Below are 25,629 nucleotides of genomic sequence, written 5' to 3'. Positions count from 1 at the left end.
GTTCCTTTGATGTTGCTCTGTTTTCATTGGCTGTCCTTCCACCAGGAGCTGGATGATGTCATGAAGCTGTTTGAGGTTCTAAAGCAGAAACAGCTGAATCAGACCGCTAGTGGTGAAGCTGCAGATCGATTGAAAAACATCATGAAGGAGGCCGAGGACGTCCAGAGAGACATGGAGGACAAACTCCGACAGATACAAGGTGGTTCTCTTTAGTTTATTCATAAAATCAGCAACACATAGAACACAATTAACATACAGGACCACTCCGGTTATACTCCAAGAACCTCACAAGGTGGAACCACACAGTACTAACAGCAGAGCAGTACTACTGACAGCAAAGCGGTACAACTATCCGCAGTAGTACTGACAGCAGTAGTATTATCAGCAGTAGTATTATCAGCAGTGGTACTGACAGCAGTAGTACTGTCAACATGAGTAGTAGTGGATCTAACTGATCGATCAGCTGATTGAGTGGTTTTGCATGTTGATGATCAGTGTTTCTTATTGGTCCAGCTCATGAAGGTTTTCTGGTTTCTGAAACCTCTAACTGTGTTTCTGGCAGAGTTGGAGCAGAAGATCCTGCAGCTGATTCAGAGGAAAAACCAAAAAGCTGCTGAAGTGTCCGAGTTGTTGCAGACAGTGGATTCACTTCGACAGGAGATCTCCAGCCGAGCCGAAGGATACACCATCTGTACCTCATAAATACTGCTCAGTACTGCAGTACTGCTCCTCATACAGTCAGAAACTAAAGTCTTCCTCCATCCAGACTCTGTAGATTATTCAGTTTCCAATACCTCAGAACTTTTTAGACCCACTGAAACACAAAAAAACAACCATTCACTTTGGTTATTTCATAGATTTATTAAAGGTCTTCTAGGAATATGACTGCTGGGTCAAAAATATACAAACAATAACTTGAATTGTCAGATTTGCTGATGTACAAAGTTGTGTTTGTCAAATTTTCTTAGTTTCACGAGTAATTCCAGTCGACTACAGCTGCTGACTCCTCTGATCAGTTTAAATAGAACCATTAGATCCACTCATTAGACTCAAACACTACAGGGGGAATGTCTGAGGAGCTCAGCAAAGATCTGAAGAAGAATATCAGTGACTTGAACCAGTCAGAAAGGGACTTGGAGCCGTTTCAAAGCAGCTTCAGATCCAGAATCATCTGTTTGTCAGGATAAAGTTCATGGTCCAGTTGTGTTACTGCCACCATCAGGAAGAAAACACAAACTACCACCTGCTGCTGAGAGACGACTGTTCAGGATGGTCAAGAGTCAATCAGGAACCATCAGAAAGCAGGTCTGGATGAATGAAAAGATGCTGGACACAGCTGTCAGTGTCCATAGGGTTCTAGAGGATCCATGAAAAAAGTTCTTCCTCTAGAAGCAGAACCTTAAAGCTCCATTCATCACATGGACAAAGAAAAGGTTCTGGAGGAAAGTTCTGAGGTCAGATGGAACAAAAACTGAAGGTGAGGCCTTCAACCCCAAGAACACCAAACCTACCATCCAGCATGGAGGTGGCAGTATCATGCTCTGTGGAACTGGAGATTTGCACAAAGTAAATGGAATAATGAAGAAGGAGGATCACCTCCATGTTCTTCAGGAAAACCTAAAACCATCAGCAGAAGGTTGATCTTGGACACAGTTGGATGTTTCAACCAGACAATGAGTCCAAACACACATCAGACGTGGTAAAGAAATGGTTCCATCAGGCTGGAATGAAGGTTCTAGAATGAAGGTTCTAGACTGGTCTCCCCAAAGTCCTGACTTAAACCCATCAAGAACCTGAGGACTGATGAAGAAACAAGTCTGAGTCAGAAACACAAGTTTAGTGGAACTGAACCAGTTCTGTCCAGAGGAGTCAAAGATAAATTAGAGGATTGTAGACTGAAACCAGAAGAACCAAACTGAGGTGGAAATGGACAAATTTAGCCAAATATTAGCATTTCCGTTTGTATGTTTTTGACCCTTTCCAGCTCAACAGGATCATGTTTCCCTGATGTTTCTACCAAGTGTGTTTCCTTTGCTGTGGTTAGATAGTATTAGATCTTCAGACAGTAGGTAGGTACCGCGGGAACTCACTCTTCCTTTCACTAGTTAGATGATGAGACATCTGACTACCTTAAGAGAGTCATAGAAGATCTATCATAAATCTATAAAAGAACTAAAATACATCACTGTTTTTCAATATTGAGTTATTGGGAACTAAAGACTGAATTGATAAACGATGACTTTATAGGTGGATGGAAACGTGTTCATGACTGTATATTCACAGTACTACTCTTAAATACTGCACTCTACTGCAGTACTGTTCCACACAAATACCACAAAGCAGTGTGTACTGTAAAATTGCTAAGAGTATTTGTTTTTCTATATCTTGTTTTTCTTGGTTTTGCAAATGTTTGGAAATTATTCAGTAAAATGTGCTCAGAATGCTGCATTATAAAGCTGTGTTATTGGTTTCATCTAAGTATAGATAGATAGACAGACAGACAGACAGACAGACAGACAGACAGACAGACAGAGAATTCATCTGGACCGAGCCTGATGGGTGTGGAGGGATCTCCTGAACTGTTCCTGCAGCAGTGAGACGATCCTCCACTGCAGCTGCTCCTCTCTTCAGGATGTTGTGGAGATGGTGGCTGATGGTCAGGATGGACTGATCTGTCCTCTTGCTGAGCTCAGAGCCAGCCTTCTTCAGCAGCCTGTCCAGCAGCTGACCACAGCAGAGAAGAACACTGGCGTCCACTGACTAGTAAAGCATTTGCAGCACTTCACTGCATATGTCGAGGGATCTTCCTCTCCTGAGGATGAACCAGGTATCTGTGTTCATGGACCAGTTTGTTGTCAAGCTGCAAACCCAGATATTTGTAGGTCTGCACCGCTTCAGTGTCCTCCTCTCTGGCCAGTTTAGACATGCAGAAGTCCACCACCATCTCCTCAGTCCTGCAGATGTTCAGCAGAAGGTCCAGTCTGTGAAGGTTAATCAGGTACCCATACTCCCCTTCCTGCCCATTCTTGATCCACACCAGCTGTATCATCAGAGTCTTTCTGAACCTGCGAGATGGTCCATCATCCAAGAGGTGATCTCCATCTCCTCCAGCTTGTTTCAGAGTATGAGGAGTTGAACTGTATTTAAAGAACATGATCCCTACATGGTTCTTCTATCTGCGGTTAGTGTCAAGATGATATAAATAATCTGAATGTTTTTTTTACAGTCAGTAATGTTCCTGGGATTTTAGATTCTCAAGAACTGTGTCTGAAACATCTAAAACCATCTGGCCTTCACTTTAAAGCTGCTGTTTGTATTTATATCAGAGTTTAAACAGTTTGGCTTGATTTGTAATCAGAAATCAGAAAATCAGATCAAAGATGATCAGTAAGATGTTAAATGATCTTTTTGATGTAAATGTGAGATTATGGGTGCAGTCTAGTTTCTGTCCAGACACTCTAGCTGTTTAAGTTTCTATCAGAAGAAGAACAGAGTTCTACTGCTCAGCAAAAATCTTTTTTCTAATTTAGTGTCACTTTAAACTTCTGTCCTCCAAACTTTGGTTTAATTAATTTCGTGAGTAGCTGATGTTTCATCTCAAATGTTCACAGTCTGGGATCATCCATGAAAACTCCCACCTTTATCCATGTGCTAACATAACTACAAGGGTTTTCTAACCATCAATGAGCCTTTCAGCACCATTAGCTAACACAATGTAGCATTAGAACACAGGAGTGATGGTTGCTGGAAATGTTCCTCTGTACCCCTATGGAGATATTCCATTAAAAATCAGCTGTTTCCAGCTACAATAGTCATTTACCACATTAACTACTGTATGTCTACACTGGATTTATCATTCATTTAATGTTATCTTCATTGGAAAAACTGATTTTCTTTCAAACATACAGACATTTCTAAGTGATCTCAAACTGTGGAATGGTAGCATTGGTGAGCACAAAGGAATTCCAAGCTAGCAGCCAGTTTTCATCAAAAACAATCAAAAAACAAAAGAAACATCAAAAACCTGTTTCTGAACCACAGAAAATAAATACAGGCCAAGAAGAAATTCAAGAAATAAAGGAAATTATGTTACTGGTAGTGTGTGAGTTAAAGTGTGTGTGTTAAAGTGTGTGTCGGTGTGAGTGTTCTGTCCTCAGATGAGCTCGTCTCCGATTGGCTGACAGCTCTCTCTGCAGGCCGCCACACGTTCACAGTCATTACCCACAATGCACCGAGGCCACACACACTGAATGACTCTTCAGATGTTCAGGTGGGGGGTCTGCCAACCCCCACAACACACACACACACACACACACACACACACCTCCTCCTTTGTTGTTGCAGGTGAGGCTCCACTGAGGGGGGAGTGTGTGTGTGTGTGTGTGTGTGTGTGTGTGTGTGTGTGTGTGTGTGTGTGTGTGTGTGTGTGTGTGTGTGTGTGTGTGTGTGTGTGTGTGTGTGTGTGTGTGTGTGTGAGGTGGAGGGTTTCAGGAATGTCTTTTGTCTGCAGACTCCATGCTGTGGGGGTGAGGAGGTGTTTGAGGGTCGCAGAGTTTCAGATTCTTCAGGAGAAAAATCAGCTTAAAAAGAATAAAGCAATCTATCAGTTATCAATAATTAGTTATCAGTAACCTGTAGTCAATAATCAGCCGGTGAGCTGGAGCTGAAAGCAGCGACAGAGACGTTGATCTGAGATCAGGTTCATCTCTAGAAGTTTAAACAAAGAATAAAAACCATCAGATCAGCGAAGTTGAACAGTTTTAGTTTCAGTTGATGGAAGTTTATTCTACAATTCTACAGTTTCATTTATCAGACGCTTTTGTCCAAAGTGACGTACAACATAAGCAAGAATTCAGACATACGGAAAAACCTGTAGTTTATCCTGTGGCTGGTTCTCATTCATTATTTATCACTGCTGTTGTTTATGTGTTTATTGTTGCTTATGTGTGTTCACTGTTGTCGTTTATGTGTTTATCCTCCTTTACTGAATGATGTTCTCTTTGTTTTATAGTTTCAGGAGTTTTATTGTGAAAAGCCGCCTGATGTTTGTTCTGCAGTGAAGCTGGATGTTTGAAGGAGGAGCTGAAGGAGGAGCTGCAGGTCTGAGGGGGTCTCAGGGTCGGTCTAGACCAGAATCAGAGCAGAATCAGAGGATCAGGAGGATCTGAGGGGGTTTTCAGTCCAAACTTTGGGAGAATCTTCAGGAATGTTGCAGCTTCAATTGTGTCTGCTGCTCGGTGAGTTGGACTTTTTAAACTTTAACTTCTGGTTTTTACTCTGTTAGAAACTTTAATTTACTGAGAGTTCATCAAGAACAAAGTTCAGTTGGTTCTTCATCAGTTGGACTTTATGAAACTTTAACTGAAGCTCAGTGGAGTTTGAAGATCAGAGAACTCAGATCTGGTTTTTACTCGGTTAAAATTTTCATTTACTGAACAGAAAACTGAGATTTAATCACATTCAACGAGAACAAGAGGAAAGTTAAACTCGTTTCTCATCAGTTTATTGATTAAAGGATTGAAACAGGATCAATGAGTTTGATCAATTCACTGATTCAGTTACAGCAGCAACTGATCACTGAATGACCAATAACTGGAATTGATCAGTTAAGGATCAATAACTGGAATTGATCAGTTAATGGTCAATAACTGGAACTGATCATGTCTCACCCAAAACAGTTCATTAATCAGAATTAACTCTGATTATTGATCTCTGATTGATTCATTACAGAAACAGCTTCACTGGAAACACACTTTATACATGTACTGAGTTACATTTGAAATGTAATTAGTTACATTTGTAACATGTAATCACACATTTAAAAATGTATTCAGTTACATTTAAAAAATGTACTCAGTTACATTTAAAACGTCATCAATTACATGTACAACATGCACATTTTGAGCATGTACTCAATTACATTTGTAACATGTAACCAGTTACATTTGTAACATGTAACCAGTTACATTTGAAAAATGTAATCAGCTACATTTGTAACATGTATTCAGTTACATTTGTAACATGTAACCAGTTACATTTGTAACATGTAACCAGTTACATTTGTAACATGTATTCAGTTACATTTGTAACATGTAACCAGTTACATTTGTAACATGTATTCAGTTACATTTGTAACATGTAACCAGTTACATTTGAAAAATGTAACCAGTTACATTTGTAACATGTATTCAGTTACATTTGTAACATGTAACCAGTTACATTTGTAACATGTATTCAGTTACATTTGTAACATGTATTCAGTTACATTTGTAACATGTAACCAGTTACATTTGAAAAATGTAACCAGTTACATTTGTAACATGTATTCAGTTACATTTGTAACATGTAACCAGTTACATTTGTAACATGTATTCAGTTACATTTGTAACATGTAACCAGTTACATTTGTAACATGTATTCAGTTACATTTGTAACATGTAACCAGTTACATTTGTAACATGTATTCAGTTACATTTGTAACATGTAACCAGTTACATTTGAAAAATGTAATCAGTTACATTTGTAACATGTAATCAGTTACATTGTCGGTAAAAACCAGTTTCCCGAGTCGACCAATGAGACGAAAGCGATTCACTGACCTGTCTGTAAACCAGTGGGCGGGGCTTCAGCAGATCACCTGTGTTTTGCACCTGTTTTTATCAAGCTGTTTTCTGATTTCAGCTTTGCAGGTGTTTACCTGTGCTCAGGAGGGCGGGGCCTACGTGGATGACGTCGTGTTCCCGGAACTCAGCGATATGTGCACTGAAGGCAGCTGCTACCCGGCAACAGGAGACCTTCTGATTGGTCGAGCCCACCAGCTGTCCTCCACCTCCACCTGTGGATTGAACCGACCAGAACCGTTCTGCATCGTCAGCCACCTGCAGGTAAGTCTCACCTGAGCTGAACTAAACTAAACTACTGCTGTAAGGTTCACCTGAGCTCTGACTCAGGTGAACCCTGAAACTAAAGTACTACACTACTACTGTAACTACTGTAGTTACTGTAAATACTGTAAATATTGTAGTTACTGTAAATACTGTATTTAGATTATAGTCTTTTTGCCTATTAGTATATAGTAGTGTGTAGTATTGTGTAGTACTGCGTGTAACTGTGTAGTACTGCGTGTTAATGTGTAGTACTGCATGTTACTGTGTAGTACTGCGTGTTACTGCGTGTAACTGTGTAGTACTGCGTGTAACTGCGTATTACTGCGTGTTACTGCGTAGTACTGCGTGTTACTGTGTAGTACTGCGTGTTACTGCGTGTAACTGTGTAGTACTGCGTGTAACTGCGTATTACTGCGTAGTACTGCGTGTTACTGCGTAGTACTGCGTGTTACTGTGTAGTACTGCGTGTTGATGTGTAGTACTGCGTGTTACTGCGTGTAACTGTGTAGTACTGCGTGTGACTGCGTATTACTGCGTAGTACTGCGTGTTACTGTGTAGTACTGCGTGTTGATGTGTAGTACTGCGTGTTACTGTGTAGTACTGCGTAGTACTGCGTGTTACTGTGTAGTACTGTGTGTTACTGTGTAGTACTGCGTGTTACTGTGTAGTACTGCGTAGTACTGCGTGTTACTGTGTAGTACTGCATGTTACTGTGTAGTACTGCGTGTTACTGTGTAGTACTGCGTGTTACTGTGTAGTACTGCATGTCACTGTGTAGTACTGCATGTCACTGCGTAGTACTGCGTGTTACTGTGTAGTATTGCGTGTTACTGTGTAGTACTGCGTGTTACTGTGTAGTACTGCGTGTTACTGTGTAGTACTGCATGTTACTGTGTAGTACTGCATGTTACTGTGTAGTACTGCATGTTACTGTGTAGTACTGCGTGTTACTGTGTAGTATTGCGTGTTACTGTGTAGTACTGCGTGTTACTGTGTAGTACTGCATGTCACTGCGTAGTACTGCATGTTACTGTGTAGTACTGCATGTTACTGTGTAGTACTGCGTGTAACTGCGTATTACTGCGTAGTACTGCGTGTTACTGCGTAGTACTGCGTGTTACTGTGTAGTACTGCGTGTTGATGTGTAGTACTGCGTGTTACTGCGTGTAACTGCGTAGTACTGCGTGTGACTGCGTATTACTGCATAGTACTGCGTGTTACTGTGTAGTACTGCGTGTTGATGTGTAGTACTGCGTGTTACTGTGTAGTACTGCGTAGTACTGCGTGTTACTGTGTAGTACTGTGTGTTACTGTGTAGTACTGCGTGTTACTGTGTAGTACTGCGTGTTACTGTGTAGTACTGCGTAGTACTGCGTGTTACTGTGTAGTACTGCATGTTACTGTGTAGTACTGCGTGTTACTGTGTAGTACTGCGTGTTACTGTGTAGTACTGCATGTCACTGCGTAGTACTGCGTGTTACTGTGTAGTATTGCGTGTTACTGTGTAGTACTGCGTGTTACTGTGTAGTATTGCGTGTTACTGCATAGTACTGCGTGTTACTGTGTAGTACTGCGTATTACTGTGTAGTACTGCATGTCACTGCGTAGTACTGCATGTTACTGCGTAGTACTGCATGTCACTGCGTAGTACTAAATGTTACTGCGTATTACTGCATGTTACTGCGTAGTACTGCGTGTTACTGCGTAGTACTGCGTGTTAATGTGTAGTACTGCGTGTTACTGTGTAGTACTGCGTGTTACTGTGTAGTACTGCATGTTACTGTGTAGTACTGCATGTTACTGTGTAGTACTGCGTGTTACTGCGTGTAACTGCGTATTACTGCGTGTTACTGCGTAGTACTGCGTGTTACTGTGTAGTACTGCGTGTTACTGTGTGTAACTGTGTAGTACTGCGTGTAACTGCGTATTACTGCGTGTTACTGCGTAGTACTGCGTGTTACTGCGTAGTACTGCGTGTTAATGTGTAGTACTGCGTGTTACTGTGTAGTACTGCGTGTTACTGTGTAGTACTGCATGTTGATGTGTAGTACTGCGTGTTACTGCGTGTAACTGTGTAGTACTGCGTGTAACTGCGTATTACTGCGTATTACTGCGTGTTACTGTGTAGTACTGCGTGTTACTGCGTAGTACTGCGTGTTACTGTGTAGTACTGCGTGTTGATGTGTAGTACTGCGTGTTACTGCGTGTAACTGTGTAGTACTGCGTGTAACTGCGTATTACTGCGTGTTAATGTGTAGTACTGCGTGTTACTGTGTAGTACTGTGTAGTACTGCATGTCACTGCGTAGTACTGCGTGTTACTGCGTAGTACTGCATGTCACTGCGTAGTACTAAATGTTACTGCGTATTACTGCATGTTACTGCGTAGTACTGCGTGTTACTGCGTAGTACTGCGTGTTAATGTGTAGTACTGCGTGTTACTGTGTAGTACTGCATGTTACTGTGTAGTACTGCATGTTACTGTGTAGTACTGCGTGTTACTGCGTGTAACTGCGTATTACTGCGTGTTACTGCGTAGTACTGCGTGTTACTGTGTAGTACTGCGTGTTACTGTGTTGTACTGCGTGTTACTGCGTGTAACTGTGTAGTACTGCGTGTAACTGCGTATTACTGCGTGTTACTGCGTAGTACTGCGTGTTACTGCGTAGTACTGCGTGTTAATGTGTAGTACTGCGTGTTACTGTGTAGTACTGCTTGTTACTGTGTAGTACTGCGTGTTACTGTGTAGTACTGCATGTTGATGTGTAGTACTGCGTGTTACTGCGTGTAACTGCGTAGTACTGCGTGTAACTGCGTATTACTGCGTGTTACTGTGTAGTACTGCGTGTTACTGCGTAGTACTGCGTGTTACTGTGTAGTACTGCGTGTTGATGTGTAGTACTGCGTGTTACTGTGTAGTACTGCGTGTTACTGCGTAGTACTGCGTGTTAATGTGTAGTACTGCGTGTTACTGTGTAGTACTGCGTGTTAATGTGTAGTACTGCGTGTTACTGCGTGTTACTGCGTAGTACTGCGTGTTAATGTGTAGTACTGCGTGTTACTGTGTAGTACTGCGTGTTAATGTGTAGTACTGCGTGTTACTGCGTAGTACTGCGTGTTAATGTGTAGTACTGCGTGTTAATGTGTAGTACTGCGTGTTACTGTGTAGTACTGCGTGTTGATGTGTAGTACTGCGTGTTACTGCGTGTAACTGTGTAGTACTGCGTGTAACTGCGTATTACTGCGTGTTACTGCGTAGTACTGCGTGTTACTGCGTAGTACTGCGTGTTAATGTGTAGTACTGCGTGTTACTGTGTAGTACTGCGTGTTACTGTGTAGTACTGCGTGTTACTGTGTAGTACTGCATGTTGATGTGTAGTACTGCGTGTTACTGCGTGTAACTGTGTAGTACTGCGTGTAACTGCGTATTACTGCGTATTACTGCGTGTAACTGCGTAGTACTGCGTGTAACTGCGTATTACTGCGTGTTACTGTGTAGTACTGCGTGTTACTGCGTAGTACTGCGTGTTACTGTGTAGTACTGCGTGTTGATGTGTAGTACTGCGTGTTACTGTGTAGTACTGCGTGTTACTGCGTAGTACTGCGTGTTAATGTGTAGTACTGCGTGTTACTGTGTAGTACTGCGTGTTAATGTGTAGTACTGCGTGTTACTGCGTGTTACTGCGTAGTACTGCGTGTTAATGTGTAGTACTGCGTGTTACTGTGTAGTACTGCGTGTTAATGTGTAGTACTGCGTGTTACTGCGTAGTACTGCGTGTTAATGTGTAGTACTGCGTGTTAATGTGTAGTACTGCGTGTTACTGTGTAGTACTGCGTGTTGATGTGTAGTACTGCGTGTTACTGCGTGTAACTGTGTAGTACTGCGTGTAACTGCGTATTACTGCGTGTTACTGCGTAGTACTGCGTGTTACTGCGTAGTACTGCGTGTTAATGTGTAGTACTGCGTGTTACTGTGTAGTACTGCGTGTTACTGTGTAGTACTGCGTGTTACTGTGTAGTACTGCATGTTGATGTGTAGTACTGCGTGTTACTGCGTGTAACTGTGTAGTACTGCGTGTAACTGCGTATTACTGCGTATTACTGCGTGTTACTGTGTAGTACTGCGTGTTACTGCGTAGTACTGCGTGTTACTGTGTAGTACTGCATGTTACTGCGTAGTACTGCGTGTTACTGTGTAGTACTGTGTAGTACTGCATGTCACTGCGTAGTACTGCATGTTACTGCGTAGTACTGCATGTCACTGCGTAGTACTAAATGTTACTGCGTATTACTGCATGTTACTGCGTAGTACTGCGTGTTACTGCGTAGTACTGCGTGTTAATGTGTAGTACTGCGTGTTACTGTGTAGTACTGCGTGTTAATGTGTAGTACTGCGTGTTACTGTGTAGTACTGCATGTTACTGTGTAGTACTGCGTGTTACTGCGTGTAACTGCGTATTACTGCGTGTTACTGCGTAGTACTGCGTGTTACTGTGTAGTACTGCATGTTACTGTGTAGTACTGCGTGTTACTGCGTGTAACTGCGTATTACTGCGTGTAACTGTGTAGTACTGCGTGTAACTGCGTATTACTGCGTGTTACTGCGTAGTACTGCGTGTTACTGCGTAGTACTGCTTGTTACTGTGTAGTACTGCGTGTTACTGTGTAGTACTGCATGTTGATGTGTAGTACTGCGTGTTACTGTGTAGTACTGCTTGTTACTGTGTAGTACTGCGTGTTACTGTGTAGTACTGCTTGTTACTGTGTAGTACTGCGTGTTACTGTGTAGTACTGCATGTTGATGTGTAGTACTGCGTGTTACTGCGTGTAACTGTGTAGTACTGCGTGTAACTGCGTATTACTGCGTGTTACTGTGTAGTACTGCGTGTTACTGCGTAGTACTGCGTGTTACTGTGTAGTACTGCGTGTTGATGTGTAGTACTGCGTGTTACTGTGTAGTACTGCGTGTTACTGCGTAGTACTGCGTGTTAATGTGTAGTACTGCGTGTTACTGTGTAGTACTGCATGTTACTGTGTAGTACTGCGTGTTACTGCGTGTAACTGCGTATTACTGCATGTTACTGCGTAGTACTGCGTGTTACTGCGTAGTACTGCGTGTTAATGTGTAGTACTGCGTGTTACTGTGTAGTACTGCATGTTACTGCGTAGTACTGCGTGTTACTGTGTAGTACTGCGTGTTAATGTGTAGTACTGCGTGTTACTGTGTAGTACTGCATGTTACTGTGTAGTACTGCGTGTTACTGCGTGTAACTGCGTAGTACTGCGTGTTACTGCGTAGTACTGCGTGTTACTGTGTAGTACTGCGTGTTACTGCGTGTAACTGTGTAGTACTGCGTGTAACTGCGTATTACTGCGTGTTACTGCGTAGTACTGCGTGTAACTGTGTAGTACTGCGTGTAACTGCGTATTACTGCGTGTTACTGTGTAGTACTGCGTGTTACTGTGTAGTACTGCATGTTGATGTGTAGTACTGCGTGTTACTGCGTGTAACTGTGTAGTACTGTGTGTAACTGCGTATTACTGCGTATTACTGCATGTTACTGTGTAGTACTGCGTGTTACTGCGTAGTACTGCGTGTTAATGTGTAGTACTGCGTGTTACTGTGTAGTACTGCGTGTTAATGTGTAGTACTGCGTGCTACTGTGTAGTACTGCATGTTACTGTGTAGTACTGCGTGTTACTGCGTGTAACTGCGTATTACTGCATGTTACTGCGTATTACTGCATGTAACTGCGTAGTACTGCATGTCACTGCGTAGTACTAAATGTTACTGCGTATTACTGCATGTTACTGCGTAGTACTGCGTGTTACTGCGTAGTACTGCGTGTTAATGTGTAGTACTGCGTGTTACTGTGTAGTACTGCGTGTTAATGTGTAGTACTGCGTGTTACTGTGTAGTACTGCATGTTACTGTGTAGTACTGCATGTTGATGTGTAGTACTGCGTGTTACTGCGTGTAACTGCGTAGTACTGCGTGTTACTGCGTAGTACTGCGTGTTACTGTGTAGTACTGCGTGTTACTGTGTAGTACTGCATGTTGATGTGTAGTACTGCGTGTTACTGCGTATTACTGCGTATTACTGCATGTTACTGTGTAGTACTGCGTGTTACTGCGTAGTACTGCGTGTTACTGCGTAGTACTGCGTGTAACTGTGTAGTACTGCGTGTAACTGCGTATTACTGCGTATTACTGCATGTTACTGTGTAGTACTGCGTGTTACTGCGTAGTACTGCGTGTTACTGTGTAGTACTGCGTGTTGATGTGTAGTACTGCATGTTACTGCGTGTTACTGTGTAGTACTGCGTAGTACTGCGTGTTGATGTGTAGTACTGCGTGTTACTGTGTAGTACTGCGTAGTACTGCGTGTTACTGTGTAGTACTGTGTGTTACTGTGTAGTACTGCGTAGTACTGCGTGTTACTGTGTAGTACTGTGTAGTACTGCGTGTTACTGTGTAGTACTGTGTAGTACTGCGTGTTACTGTGTAGTACTGTGTGTTACTGTGTGTTACTGTGTAGTACTGCGTGTTACTGTGTAGTACTGTGTAGTACTGCGTGTTACTGCGTAGTACTGTGTAGTACTGCATGTTACTGTGTAGTACTGTGTAGTACTGCGTGTTACTGTGTAGTACTGTGTAGTACTGCATGTTACTGTGTAGTACTGCGTATTACTGTGTATTACTGTGTAGTACTGCGTATTACTGTGTAGTACTGTGTAGTACTGTGTAGTACTGCGTATTACTGTGTAGTACTGTGTAGTACTGCATGTTACTGTGTAGTACTGCATGTTACTGTGTAGTACTGCATGTTACTGTGTAGTACTGCGTTGGTGTCAGCAGTGTTTCTTGTAAACTCGACTCCTTATGAGGAAACTCTTCCAGATGTTTGTCCAGATGTTCTTCTGCAGGAAACAGTTTTATAGGTCAGACACTTTATATCCAATCAGCGGCTAAATAAACTGAGCATGCTCAGTTTGAAGCTGTTTCTGTAAACATCAGGTCTTATTTCAGAGAAACGTACGTCCACTTCCTGGAGCTGCTGTGAGATTACAGTTGTTCTCAGTATCTTTGGTTCATTTCTCAGATCAGAAACTACTTTTCCAAACTTCACATCATCGTGTCGCTGGTCCACATCAAAATCAGTTTCTCATTTCTCTGAACCAGTTGAAAATGCTTTGTTACATCCATGAAATGATTCTGTATAATTTTCTGCTGTTTCCTCCATTATCAGCTGCTTCTGTCCTGCTGAGCTAAATGTTTTCTAACGGGTCTCTGTTGAATAGTCCCCCCCCCCCACAGCATTTAGCATTAGTTCATCACATCAGTCTTTACCTGCAGAATGGTTGAACAGGCTGTCAGAATATGTCAGGATGTTTCTAAACATTTCCATTAGACTTTGTTCTAAATCTGTCCTGAATTGGTAAATTGCTCCCAGGTGAACATTGATTTTCTCTATGAAGGGAAATATGTGAAAGGTTAGGGTTTCTGAAATCACTCAAAAACTCGAGAGAAGATTTTCATGATGAGAATTCATGTCCAACAGATGGAAGGTCAGGAGGTGTAGGAAGACTGAACTGTAATTCCTCCAGGACAGCATGTACAGTTTTCCCTGAGGAGATCATTCTATGTTCACATTTCTACTTTCGTTTTTTTGTTTTTCATTTGTGCTATGCCGCGCTGTTTTCTTCTGTATCACAATGATGTGGTCTGTCAACAAATTGCAGCTCAAACAGGAAAAGCGTAATAGTGAATCTGGTCCAGTATGGAAGCAAATCAGACTCATCAGATTCTGAAATTTAAAAGCTGCTGAATGTCTAACTTTGAATTTTTTTGCATCAAAATTATGTATGGGAATTTTTTATGCCTGAATATAGTTCATCAAAATTCTAAAAACCAGTTAAAAATTCAGTGTTCACAATTTGGCGTCAAAAAATTTGCTGTTCACATCCGGGGGACTTAGACATAAATAATCGATCCTAGCCAAAATCGAACAAACGCCCAGCCAATCAAGTGACGCTCCTCTGGTCATGTGACACGGACAGTTGACCTCACAAGACCGAAGTAACCATGGCTACGAGCATGAAAGATGGCGCTTTGGTGAGTGTATTCATCCTTTATGTGTCCTCTATGTGGTTTGTTTTTGTGAAAGTCAGTAACCTGTAATGCATGACGTTTCCAAAGAGCAAGATCTATAGTATACGTGAGGAGCTTTTAACGACGTGTTGCTCGCTGCACTAGCTGTGCTCGTCGTGTTAGTACAGCACTAGCTGCATTATTACAGCGCTAGCCGCATTACTACAATGCTAGCTGCGCTAGTACAGTAATAAGGTCACACTGAAAGCACGTTCTGCAGCTGGGTAGTTGAGTAACAATTTTATAAACGCACAAATGGGCAGAAGTGTGATTTATGCGGCCAAAATGCAGTTAAATCACAGAGCAGTGTAAAGAAACTAGTAACCTAGCAAACTTAATTAGTTTGCGGTTTCCAGTTGAGTGTACGTCGCGCGTGTTTTGGCTGCCGCTGCTCCCCGGTGTTGTTGTTCTCTTTTTTCTTTTTTCTCTTTTCTTCCTACTCCTATCTCACTGCAATCTGTTGTTGGATTACTGCTGGACTTTGCTACTTTAGTCCTCTGCTCTGTTGGGCCAACTTTGAGACTGTTAAACGGACACGAGTTTCTTACCTGCACGAGCCCTCTTCCTTGTCTCCTGCACTGTGACTTCAGTCGTGGTGAGTGAGCGTTTGCCCCTTTGCTTTGTTTTTGTCCCCAGCTTGTCTGTGGTTAATGTGGCTTTCTGGCCTGCATTTTTCATGGTGTCAGCTGGGTTGTGTAGTGGGTCTTGGTTGGCTGGCGTGCGTGGTTTTTAATTCAGGTCCCTCTGTGTGACAGCGTCAGTCCTCCTGTCGCTCCTCCTGTCATGACTGGCGTCTGGAGCTCTGTCCGGTCTGGCGTTCCGCTTGGAATCATCTGGTTTATCTCTATATATTATTTAGCAACAATGCAACTCATGTACTCTCAGCTCGAACTGAAAAGCCTCAATCGGCATATTCGCCTGCATCCTGCGGCGTATGATCTGTGCCGATCCCTTGGAATCGCTCGATCCCCGTGTTATATCCATCGCTCCAACAGAGGCCCGGCACTCGTCTACGGATCTGACTCCCAGATCCCGATTCTGTGGTCACATAAACGCCCCCGTCCCCATGTCTCAGACGCTGACCGTGGGCGCAGTACACGTCTTCTTCACCCCGTGGCTTAAGGTTACTGTTGTCATTTCATAATTTCGGTTACAAAGTTATACAGCTAAAAGAAGTGACTGAAAACAAGGCAATGCAGGAGGAAGGGGGAAAACTCCAAATGGTGTCTGCGCCACTTCCAGACCATCTTAACTTTATTATCGCCCATTTCAATGCTCGCTCCATAACCAACAAAGCCACGTTCATACATAACCTCATCACTGAAAAAAAACTGGACATGTTGTACCTGTCTGAAACTTGGCAGCTACCTGGTGATTATTTTCACCTGAACATGCTCACCCCTCCTGGTTACAGCTACCAGTCTAAGCCTCGGCTAAGTGTGTGTGTGTGTGTGTGTGTGTGGGGGGGGTTTCTTGCTGTAGTTTACCGGTCAGACCTCATTATTAATGTATTGTCATCTTTCACCGTCACCTCATTTGAATACGTTGCCTTAAAGGTATCCTCTCCTCCCGTACTCATGTTGCTGGTCTACTGCCCTCCATAAGCTGCTTCCAGCTTCCTGTCTGAACTGAATGAACTACTTATAATCATTACATCCCTGTGTACTAATGTCATCATGCTTGGTGATTTCAACATCCATGTGGATAGTAGCTGTTCCCTTTCATCTGAATTTCACTCTGCAATAGAATGTTTCAACATGACACAACATGTTGATTTTCCCACTCACATCCATGGACACACACTTGACCTGCTCTGTTCTACTGGTCTGTCTGATATCTCAGTCTCTGGCTCTGTATCTGGTATCTCCGATCATAAGCTCATTGGATGTAATTTTTATGTAACTCCTCATCCTCCCCCAACTTCAGTTTCTCTTACCTACCATGACATTAAGTCAATTGATTCCATTGCTTTTTCATCTGCTCTTCAGTCTTCATCTTTGTCTGACCTACACACTCTTTCTTCTCCTGACAGTATGGTCTCTCTTTACAATACCTCCATCTCTGATCTGTTTAATTTCGCCGCCCCACTGAAACATAGGTCTGTCCCTGCTAACCACTCCTGTCCTTGGTTCACTCCAGAGCTGAGGGCAATAAAGGCAGCGGACCGTTGGCTTGAGCACCTTTATAAGAAATCTGGCCTCACTGTCCACTTTCTTCTTCGTATGGACCATGTCCAGAAGTATAAAGAAGCCCTATACACTGCACGTTCCAATCACTACTCCTCAATCATCAATAACTCTAAATCCAGACAAAAATCTCTTTTCAGGACTGTGAACAAACTGCTCAAGCCCCCGGTCTCTGCCTCCACAAGCACCCCTGAGAAGTGCCAGGCTTTTCTTGACTTCTTTCAGGCTAAAATAAAGAAAATATACTCCTCATTCTCCTCCTCTTCCTCTCAGCCACCATCTTCCCCTAATCTTCCTCCTGCTGTCTCTAAACTCTCCTCTTACTCCTGCCAACCCCTCCTTAATCACTGAAATAATATCTAAGTCCAATCCATCCTCCTGTCAGCTCGATCCTGCCCCCACCCATCTCCTTAAGGCCTGTTCATCTGTCTTGTGTGGCCATCTTGCCACTGTCATTAACTCCTCTCTCTCCTCTGGTCTTGTCCCCTCTGCTCTCAAAGCTGCTGCTGTCACCCCCATCCTGAAAAAACCCGAACTGGATCCATCTTCTCTCACCAACTACAGACCCATCTCCAACCTTCCATTTCTCTCCAAGGTCCTGGAAAGGGTTGTTGCTGCCCAGCTTCAGTCCTTCCTGTCCACTCACTCTCTCTATGAAACCTTTCAGTCAGGTTTCCATAAGCATCACAGCACTGAGACCGCCCTCCTGCGTGTTGTGAATGATCTCCTGTGTGCAGACAATGGCTCAGTCAGTGTCCTCCTGCTCCTGGACCTGACTGCAGCCTTCGACACGGTCAACCACTCCATCCTCATCTCCCGTCTCTCCTCCGTCGGTATTTCTGATTTGGCTCTTCAGTGGTTAACGTCATATCTCACCAACAGAAAACAGTTTGTCACCCTCGGCCCTCACAAATCCTCCACAGAAACTTCATTTTAAATTACACTTGATCTTGGAAGGTTTTAAAATGTGTAGTCAAAGTAATTCCAGCTGTGAATGAATAGCTTGAAATAAACTGTCCTAGACTGCTCTGTTCATAGCCGACCATTCTATCACAGCGTGTTATATCAAGAGTTAATGTGCAATGATAGTGATAAATGCAGCCCAAATCATCCCAGATGTGTTGATGAGTTGAAATATGAAATATATATATGTATATATATATATATATATATATATATATATATATGTGTGTGTGTGTGTGTATATATTTAATCTCACTATACTTTTATGTTTGACCCCCATTCTGTTCACCTTTTGTCTACCTCCCCTCCCTCTACTTCCCCTAACCACCTAAACTCACACCTCCCCTCTCCCCCCACACAAACTCCCTATGTAAATCTTTTGTGTGTTATATATGTCGAGGCACCAGTGTTCTTTGTTTTTTTGTGCTCACGTTTGACATGTTTTACAGTCTTGTTATCCACACCCATCATAGATTTAAACCCTGCTATACACCCATCCAACGTTATCAGCAGACTGAGTTTATTTCATAACATGCCAATATTAGTAAGCTGCTCACATAGATATACATCCAAGGCTGAACTTAAACTGTCTATATGCATGAACTAACTCTGGTCTCCTGGAATGTGTGTGGCACTCGCTCACAGGCAAAAAGAATAAAAATCTTAGACCATTTTTCCAAATTAAAAGCAGACATTTGTCTCCTACAAGAAACCCACCTACAAAAATCTGAAGAAAAATTACTTACTGGCATGAATTTCAATCAGGTTTATTCTGCCTCTTATAACAGTAGACAAAGAGGAGTCTCTATACTTATTCATAAGAGGCTACTTTTTACTTTAAATGACATAATAGCTGACTCAGAAGGCAGATACATTATTATCCAGGCAACTATATTCAATAAAGAATATACGATTGGGAATTTGTACGCCCCTAATAATGATGATCCTTTTTTCATTCATTTTTCTCTCAACTATCTGATTTAACATAGGGTGACCATATTCTGTTTCTCTGAAAAGAGGACACACTTCCAGCTCGCGGGCGAAAAATTTTCAGTCCCCCCCCCCCCCCCCCCCCCCCCCCCCCCCCCCCCCCAATTTTTAGGGGTTTTCTGTGGGTCAGGGGGCTTTCTGTGCTTCAAACTCAGTTAAACAGATATTCTGAATTCCCCAGAAAATAACACTTTACCTGGATATACAGAAAAATAGCCCAAAACACTCACAAACAGCTGCTTTATAAATAATATATTTATTAAAGCAATTCTCCTAAACAATATAATCAGTCACATACAAATATGGCCTGCTCTGGTCTTTAATAGTTATTGACTCAAGTTGTGTAGGAACACATGTATTCAGATGTTTAACAAAATAAGAAATAATCATCTCTCTTAAGTCTGACACTTACACCTTAGTTAGGAAAAGTGAGGTAGAGTACCATTCTTCAAAATAACCTCCCAATTATCAATCATGTAAAAATAGAAATAATGCCTCAAAATATTAAACAAAAAGAAAAAAGAGAGGTAGCCTATTCTTCAATGTTCAGTTAGCCCATTCTTCAAAATAATGTGTCTAATGGCAAATTTAAAAAATATAGAAATAATGCCTCAAGTCAACAGTCCTTTTTTCCTTCTTTTTCCTTTTCTTATTAGCTCCAGAGACATAAGTCCCGGTAAGGGGGAAGAGAAATATTCCATCATCTCTGGCCTGGCTCTCAGCCTGGTGACCCCTGCGGGGGGGCTGGGTGGACCTCCTTGGGCTGGAGGGGACAGCTCCCTCCTTTTGGTGGAGGTTTTCATGCATGCCAGACTCACCACACCGGCACCTACCAAAACTCAATAGAGTGTGTTCCTCCGGTTGCTGAGTCAGTGGAGGTTGCTGGGTTAGTGTCTGTGGATCTCACTCTGCTCCATCTATCCTTCTTGTGGCCTCCTGACATCTTCATGATTGATCCAGTTGGGATTCTGTTGTATCTGGTGTTTGTGAAGGGACTTGGATTTATAACTGGTTTCAAGGTGTGAATTAAAGAGCACAAATAAATATAATGCACTTTCTCTCTCAGAACACTGTCTATGCCTCTTTTTTGTCTGTCCTTTGTCTGTCCTGTGTTTGTTTTATGTTTCACTTGGGTGTGCACAGCCCTCAATGGCATAATGTAGGAAACAGCTTGAAATAAACATGATAGGTTAATTTACCATGAGGGCTGGTGATGGTCACAGTCACAAATAAGAAAAAAATTTGCAGGCAGCTTAAGTAATGACACCATGGGTGGTTGGTGTCATTTCTGAGCAGATATAAAGACAAAATTTAAAAAAAACAAAAACAATCACACCTACTAGCAATTTAGAGTTATCAATTGACCTCAGCATATTTTTGGACTGTGGGAGGAAGCCGGAGTACCCGGAGAAAACGCACGCATGCACAGGGAGAACATGCAAACTCCATGCAGAAAGATCCCAGGCCCACCCCGGGATTTGAACCAGGGATCTTCTTGCTGCAAGGCGAAAGTGCTAACCACCACGTCACTGTGCAGTCATTACAGGTTACTGACTTTCACAAAAACAAACCACATAGAGGACACATAAAGGATGAATACACTCACCAAAGCGCCATCTTTCACGCTGGTAGCCATGGTTACCTCGGTCTTGTGAGGTCAACTGTCCGTGTCACATGACCAGAGGAGCGTCACTTGATTGGCTGGGCATTTGTTCGATTTTGGCTAGGATCGATTATTTATGTCTAAGTTTTTTTTTGACGCCAAATTGTGAACACTGAATTTTTTGATGGCGAATTTTGAACACACTGAATTTTTAGGTTGTTGCTAGAGGTACGGACCCGTACCCGTAGCCTGTGGACTACGGATACGGCACCTTCCATTTGCCAATCAGATATGCGAGATCTGGTCACGTGACTCCTGGTAGACGCTAGCGGTATGGACCCGTAGCATCGGTACTACAGGTACGGACCCTAAACCTGACCCTGACACTAACCCTAACCTTTGCTTACCTTTCAACAGTTTGCAGTGGTTAGCAGCTTCTTGACTCGCGAGACTCGCGTACGGGTCCGTATCTGTCTGGCAAATGGAAAGTGCCGCATCCGTAGCCTGTGGCCTACGGATACGGGTCTGTATCTGTAGACACTACCGAACTTTTAACTGGTTTTTAGAATTTTGATGAGCTAAATTCAGGCATCAAAAATTCACATACATAATTTTGATGCAAAAAAGTTCAAAGTCAGAAATGCAGCAGCTTTTAAAATTCAGAATCTGATGAGTCTGATTTGCTTCCATAGTCCAGTCTCTTGGAATCAATATCTCCCAGTACAGTAAGGTGGAACTTACAATTTCCAATAACTGTCATCAGAACTTTATCCATAGTTTAATCAGAACATCCCTCCAGAGAACACTGTCAGAATGATGACATGACTCAGCAATCTGACCATCCTATCCACTAATGATGAACAAAATCTGGTTATGAAATTGATTATTGGTAGTACAAAAAAATGCTGTCATAGCTACAATTTTATTTTATTTTGTTGTATATGTATAAATTATACATATATGTATGTATTGTTTTTATTTTGATCCAAGTTCGAAATAAACCTATATGAATGAATGAATGACAACATGACTCAGCAGTCTGACCATCCAATCCACTAATGACAACATGACTCAGCAGTCTGACCGTCCTATCCACTAATGACAACATGACTCAGCAGTCTGACCGTCCTATCCACTAATGACAACATGACTGGTCATTCTGATGGACCTGACATGTTCACTGATGCAAATTTACTTTAGAGATGAACTCAGGATTCTGAGCCAGAGACTAACTTTAGCAGGTAATCCATGGAGTTTTAATATTTGTACGAATTGTTCTGAGAAATGACCGAACTGTTTAGCAAATGTCGAGGATGAGAAATGTACCAAAGCCACTGAGAAAAACTGTAAAATGATCCAGTTTCTACTGGTTTAGATCCATCCATCCATCCATTCTCTATACACTGCTTTATCCTCACTCGGGTCATGGGGGGTGCTGGAGTCTATCCCAGCTGACTCGAGTGAAGGCAGGGGACACCCTGGACAGGTCACCAGTCTGTCACAGGGCTACATATACAGACACACAATCACACTCACATTCACACCTACGGACAATTTAGAGTAACCAATTAACCTCAGCATGTTTTTGGACTGTGGGAGGAAGCCGGAGTACCCGGAGAAAACCCACCCCGGGATTTGAACTGGGGATCTTCTTGCTTCAAGGCTAAAGTGCTAATCACTACGACTGGTTTAAATCCAGTTGTATGAGAATGATTCCATGTGTGTAGATTGCAGAGTTCTAGTGACTGACATGTTTTATATTTATTGCTATAGATAGATAGATAGATAGATAGATACTTGTTTTATACTTATTCTTACTGATGGCTGACCAGACTATGATTATCCAACTGATGGAAGGTCCAGAATCAGATCCACTGCAGCTCATTGTAGCAGGTTTAAGGTGATTAAAAGAGGGTTCAGGTGATTTCAGGAGGTTCGGTCTGTGAATTATCAGCAGGTATCTTCCTCTATCTGCACCTCTTCCTGTGTTTCAGTGTAAATCTGCAGAATTCTTCCTGTGAACAGTCTGGTGGCTTTCTGTCCCAGCAGATAAACTATCAACAGGTTTTAATGGGTTTAAAGTCATAAAGATGGTCTCTTTATTCAGATCCTTTCTGTCCCAGCAGGTAAAACTATCAACAGGTTTTAATGGAGTTTAAAGTCGTTCTCTTCACTGTGTCTAGATCCTTTCTGTAACCCACAGTCTGTCTCCAACAGGATGAAAAGAAATGCTTCATGTGCGACTCGATGGCGCTGTACGATGAACAGGCCAATCAGACGAGCAGCCATCGCATCGAGAACGTCGTCACAACGTTCGCCCCAAACAGACTGAAGACCTGGTGGCAGTCTGAGAACGGTGAGAGAACGTTTAGACCTGGTTTCAGATCACTAACATCAGTAGAACATTTAATCTGACAGATGGTGGAACATCCAGCAGCAGATCATTAATATCTACCCTGAGCAGGAGAACATTTACCAGTAGTTTCCTGCTGAACATCCAGGATGAGTTAGTTTACGGTCAGACTGAACCACTGAGACCCAGCAGACGTCTGATTGGCCGACGTAGTATTCTGTCAGCTTTAAGGTGGACTAACAGCCTTTGTCCTCCCAAATCAGAGGGTTTTTTTTAAGGTGGACTAACAGCCTCTGTCCTCTCAGATCAAGGGTTCTCCAGCTTTAAGGTGGACTAACAGCCCTTGTCCTCCCAGATCAGAGGTTCTCCAGCTGTGGGCGGGTCCTTGCTGGAGGATGTTCCTGGGTTGGGATTCTTTCCTGGGAGAACAAAGACATTAGCCTAAATAAATGCAGCTGCTTGGGGTAGCTTCTGATTAGAACCAATCCTGATCATGAACGTAGAACACGAACTCATTCAGAATAATTCTCTTCATCAGTAATCAATAACTGATATTGGGCTGATGTAACGTGAACTCTGTGAATACTGAATAGTATTGATCAGGGATGTATTGATTAATCTGTGGTTCTGCAGGTCTGGAGAACGTCACCATCCAACTGAACCTAGAAGCTGAGTTCCACTTTACACATCTCATCATGACCTTCAAGGTGAGTTTACAGACAGCAGGGGATTGTGGTTAATCACAGGCTGATAGATGTAACCTGTAGCAGAGGTTAGGGCCAGGTGAGTTTACCTGCAGCAGAGGTCAGGGCCAGGTGAGTTTCTTTACCTGCAGTACGTTGTGGATCACCTGGGTGCTTCCTTTCTGCCCTCAGACGTTCCGACCTGCTGCCATGGTGATTGAGCGTTCAGCTGACTTCGGGAAGACGTGGCAGGTTTACCGATACTTCGCCTACGACTGCGAGACGTCCTTCTCCTCCATTTCCCAGGGTCCAATGCAGAAGGTTGATGATGTCATCTGTGACTCACGCTACTCTGACATCGAGCCGTCCACCGAAGGAGAGGTACTGCTAGTACTAGTACCACTACTGCTGCTACTACTACTATTGCTTTTACTGCTACTACTAGTACTACTGCTGCTACTGCTACTACTAGTACTACTGCTGCCAATGCTAGTACTAGTACTATTGCTGCTGACACTAGTACTAGTACTATTGCTGCTGACACTACTACTAGTACTACTGCTGCTACCACTACTATTACTGGTACAACCACTAGTACTACTACCACTACTGTTACTGTTACTGCTCCAATCACTGTTGCTGCTACTACTGTTACTGTTACTACTGCTCTACCCTCAGATGGATAAAAGCTATATCAAGTAGTACAATTGTGGAATTGCTACTGCTAGTACTACTAATACTGCTAATACTTGTACCATTCATCCAGGTGATTTTCAGAGTTTTGGATCCGGCATTCAAGATCGATGATCCTTACAGCCCGCGAATACAGAGTATGTCTGAGCCTAAATTAGCTCAGGGTTATTGATCAGTCATTGACCAATCATTGATTAGTCTTTGATCAGTCACTGATCAGTATTTGTTGTTGGTTAGACATGCTGAAGATCACCAACCTGCGGGTGAAGTTCACCAAACTGCACACGCTTGGAGACAACCTGCTGGACTCTCGTATGGAGATCAAAGAGAAGTACTACTACTCCATCTACGACATGGTGGTCCGAGGAAACTGCTTCTGCTACGGACACGCCTCTGAATGTGCCCCCATCCAGGGGGCAAGCCTGGCCCGGGAAGGCATGGTGAGTCCTGGGGGGGGAGTCCTGAGGGGGCGGGAGAGTCCTGGGGTGGGGGGGTGGGGGGCAGGAGAGTCCTGAGGGGGCAGGAGAGCCCTGGGGGGCAGGTGAGCCCTGGGGGGACAGGAGAGCCCTGAGGGGGCAGGAGAGCCCTGAGGGGGCAGGAGAGCCCTGGGGGGACAGGAGAGCCCTGAGGGGGCAGGAGAGCCCTGGGGAGACAGGAGAGTCCTGAGGGGGCAGGAGAGTCCTGGGGGGACAGGAGCGCCCTGAGGGGCAGGAGAGCCCTGGGGGGACAGGAGAGCCCTGAGGGGGGCAGGAGAGCCTTGGGTGGACAGGAGAGTCATGGGGGGGCAGGAGAGTCCTGGAGGGGCAGGAGAATCCCAAGAGGGCAGGAGAGTCTGAGGGTTAGCTAACTCTGACAACAATCTAAAACTGTATAATCAGTACATAATGATACTTGCATCAGTGTGTTCCTATTATAGTGTATTGATTGGTTATTGATTACTGGTTTTATTTGTGTTTCAGGTTCATGGCCACTGCATGTGTAACCACAACACTAAAGGTCTGAACTGTGAACTGTGTCAGGACTTTTACCACGACCTTCCCTGGAGGCCAGCTGAGGGACGCAATACCAACGCCTGCAAGAGTGAGTCCACACCTGTCCTACACCTGTCCAACCATGTCT

The 25,629-nt window shown here is 43.2% G+C and overlaps 2 protein-coding genes across 4 annotated transcripts in view; both read left to right on the top strand.

Moving 5' to 3' along the window:
• Nucleotides 1–3,432, top strand: part of LOC127535136 (laminin subunit beta-4-like) — a 62,647-nt gene extending 59,215 nt beyond the window's left edge. The window contains exons 33-34 of the mRNA XM_051952198.1: nucleotides 46–199; nucleotides 563–3,432. Coding sequence (XP_051808158.1) covers nucleotides 46–199; nucleotides 563–702 — 294 coding nt within the window. The 3' untranslated portion in view covers nucleotides 703–3,432. The remainder of the gene's footprint in view (nucleotides 1–45; nucleotides 200–562) is intronic.
• Nucleotides 3,433–5,070: 1,638 nt separating this feature from the next.
• LOC110971039 (laminin subunit beta-1-like) overlaps nucleotides 5,071–25,629 on the top strand; it is a 176,029-nt gene continuing 155,470 nt past the window's right edge. The window contains exon 1 of one of the 3 annotated variants that reach the window (XM_051951628.1): nucleotides 5,071–5,237. In XM_051951628.1, coding sequence (XP_051807588.1) covers nucleotides 5,207–5,237 — 31 coding nt within the window. In that variant the 5' untranslated portion in view covers nucleotides 5,071–5,206. Of the gene's footprint in view, nucleotides 5,238–15,514; nucleotides 15,635–20,800; nucleotides 20,920–25,629 lie in introns of those variants that run through there. The other 2 variants (XM_051951633.1, XM_051951635.1) reach the window with 2 other exon arrangements.

This window comes from Acanthochromis polyacanthus, chromosome 8 (assembly GCF_021347895.1).
Source record: "Acanthochromis polyacanthus isolate Apoly-LR-REF ecotype Palm Island chromosome 8, KAUST_Apoly_ChrSc, whole genome shotgun sequence".
NCBI lineage: Eukaryota > Metazoa > Chordata > Actinopteri > Pomacentridae > Acanthochromis > Acanthochromis polyacanthus.
This window is presented reverse-complemented; position numbering and strand designations above follow the sequence as displayed.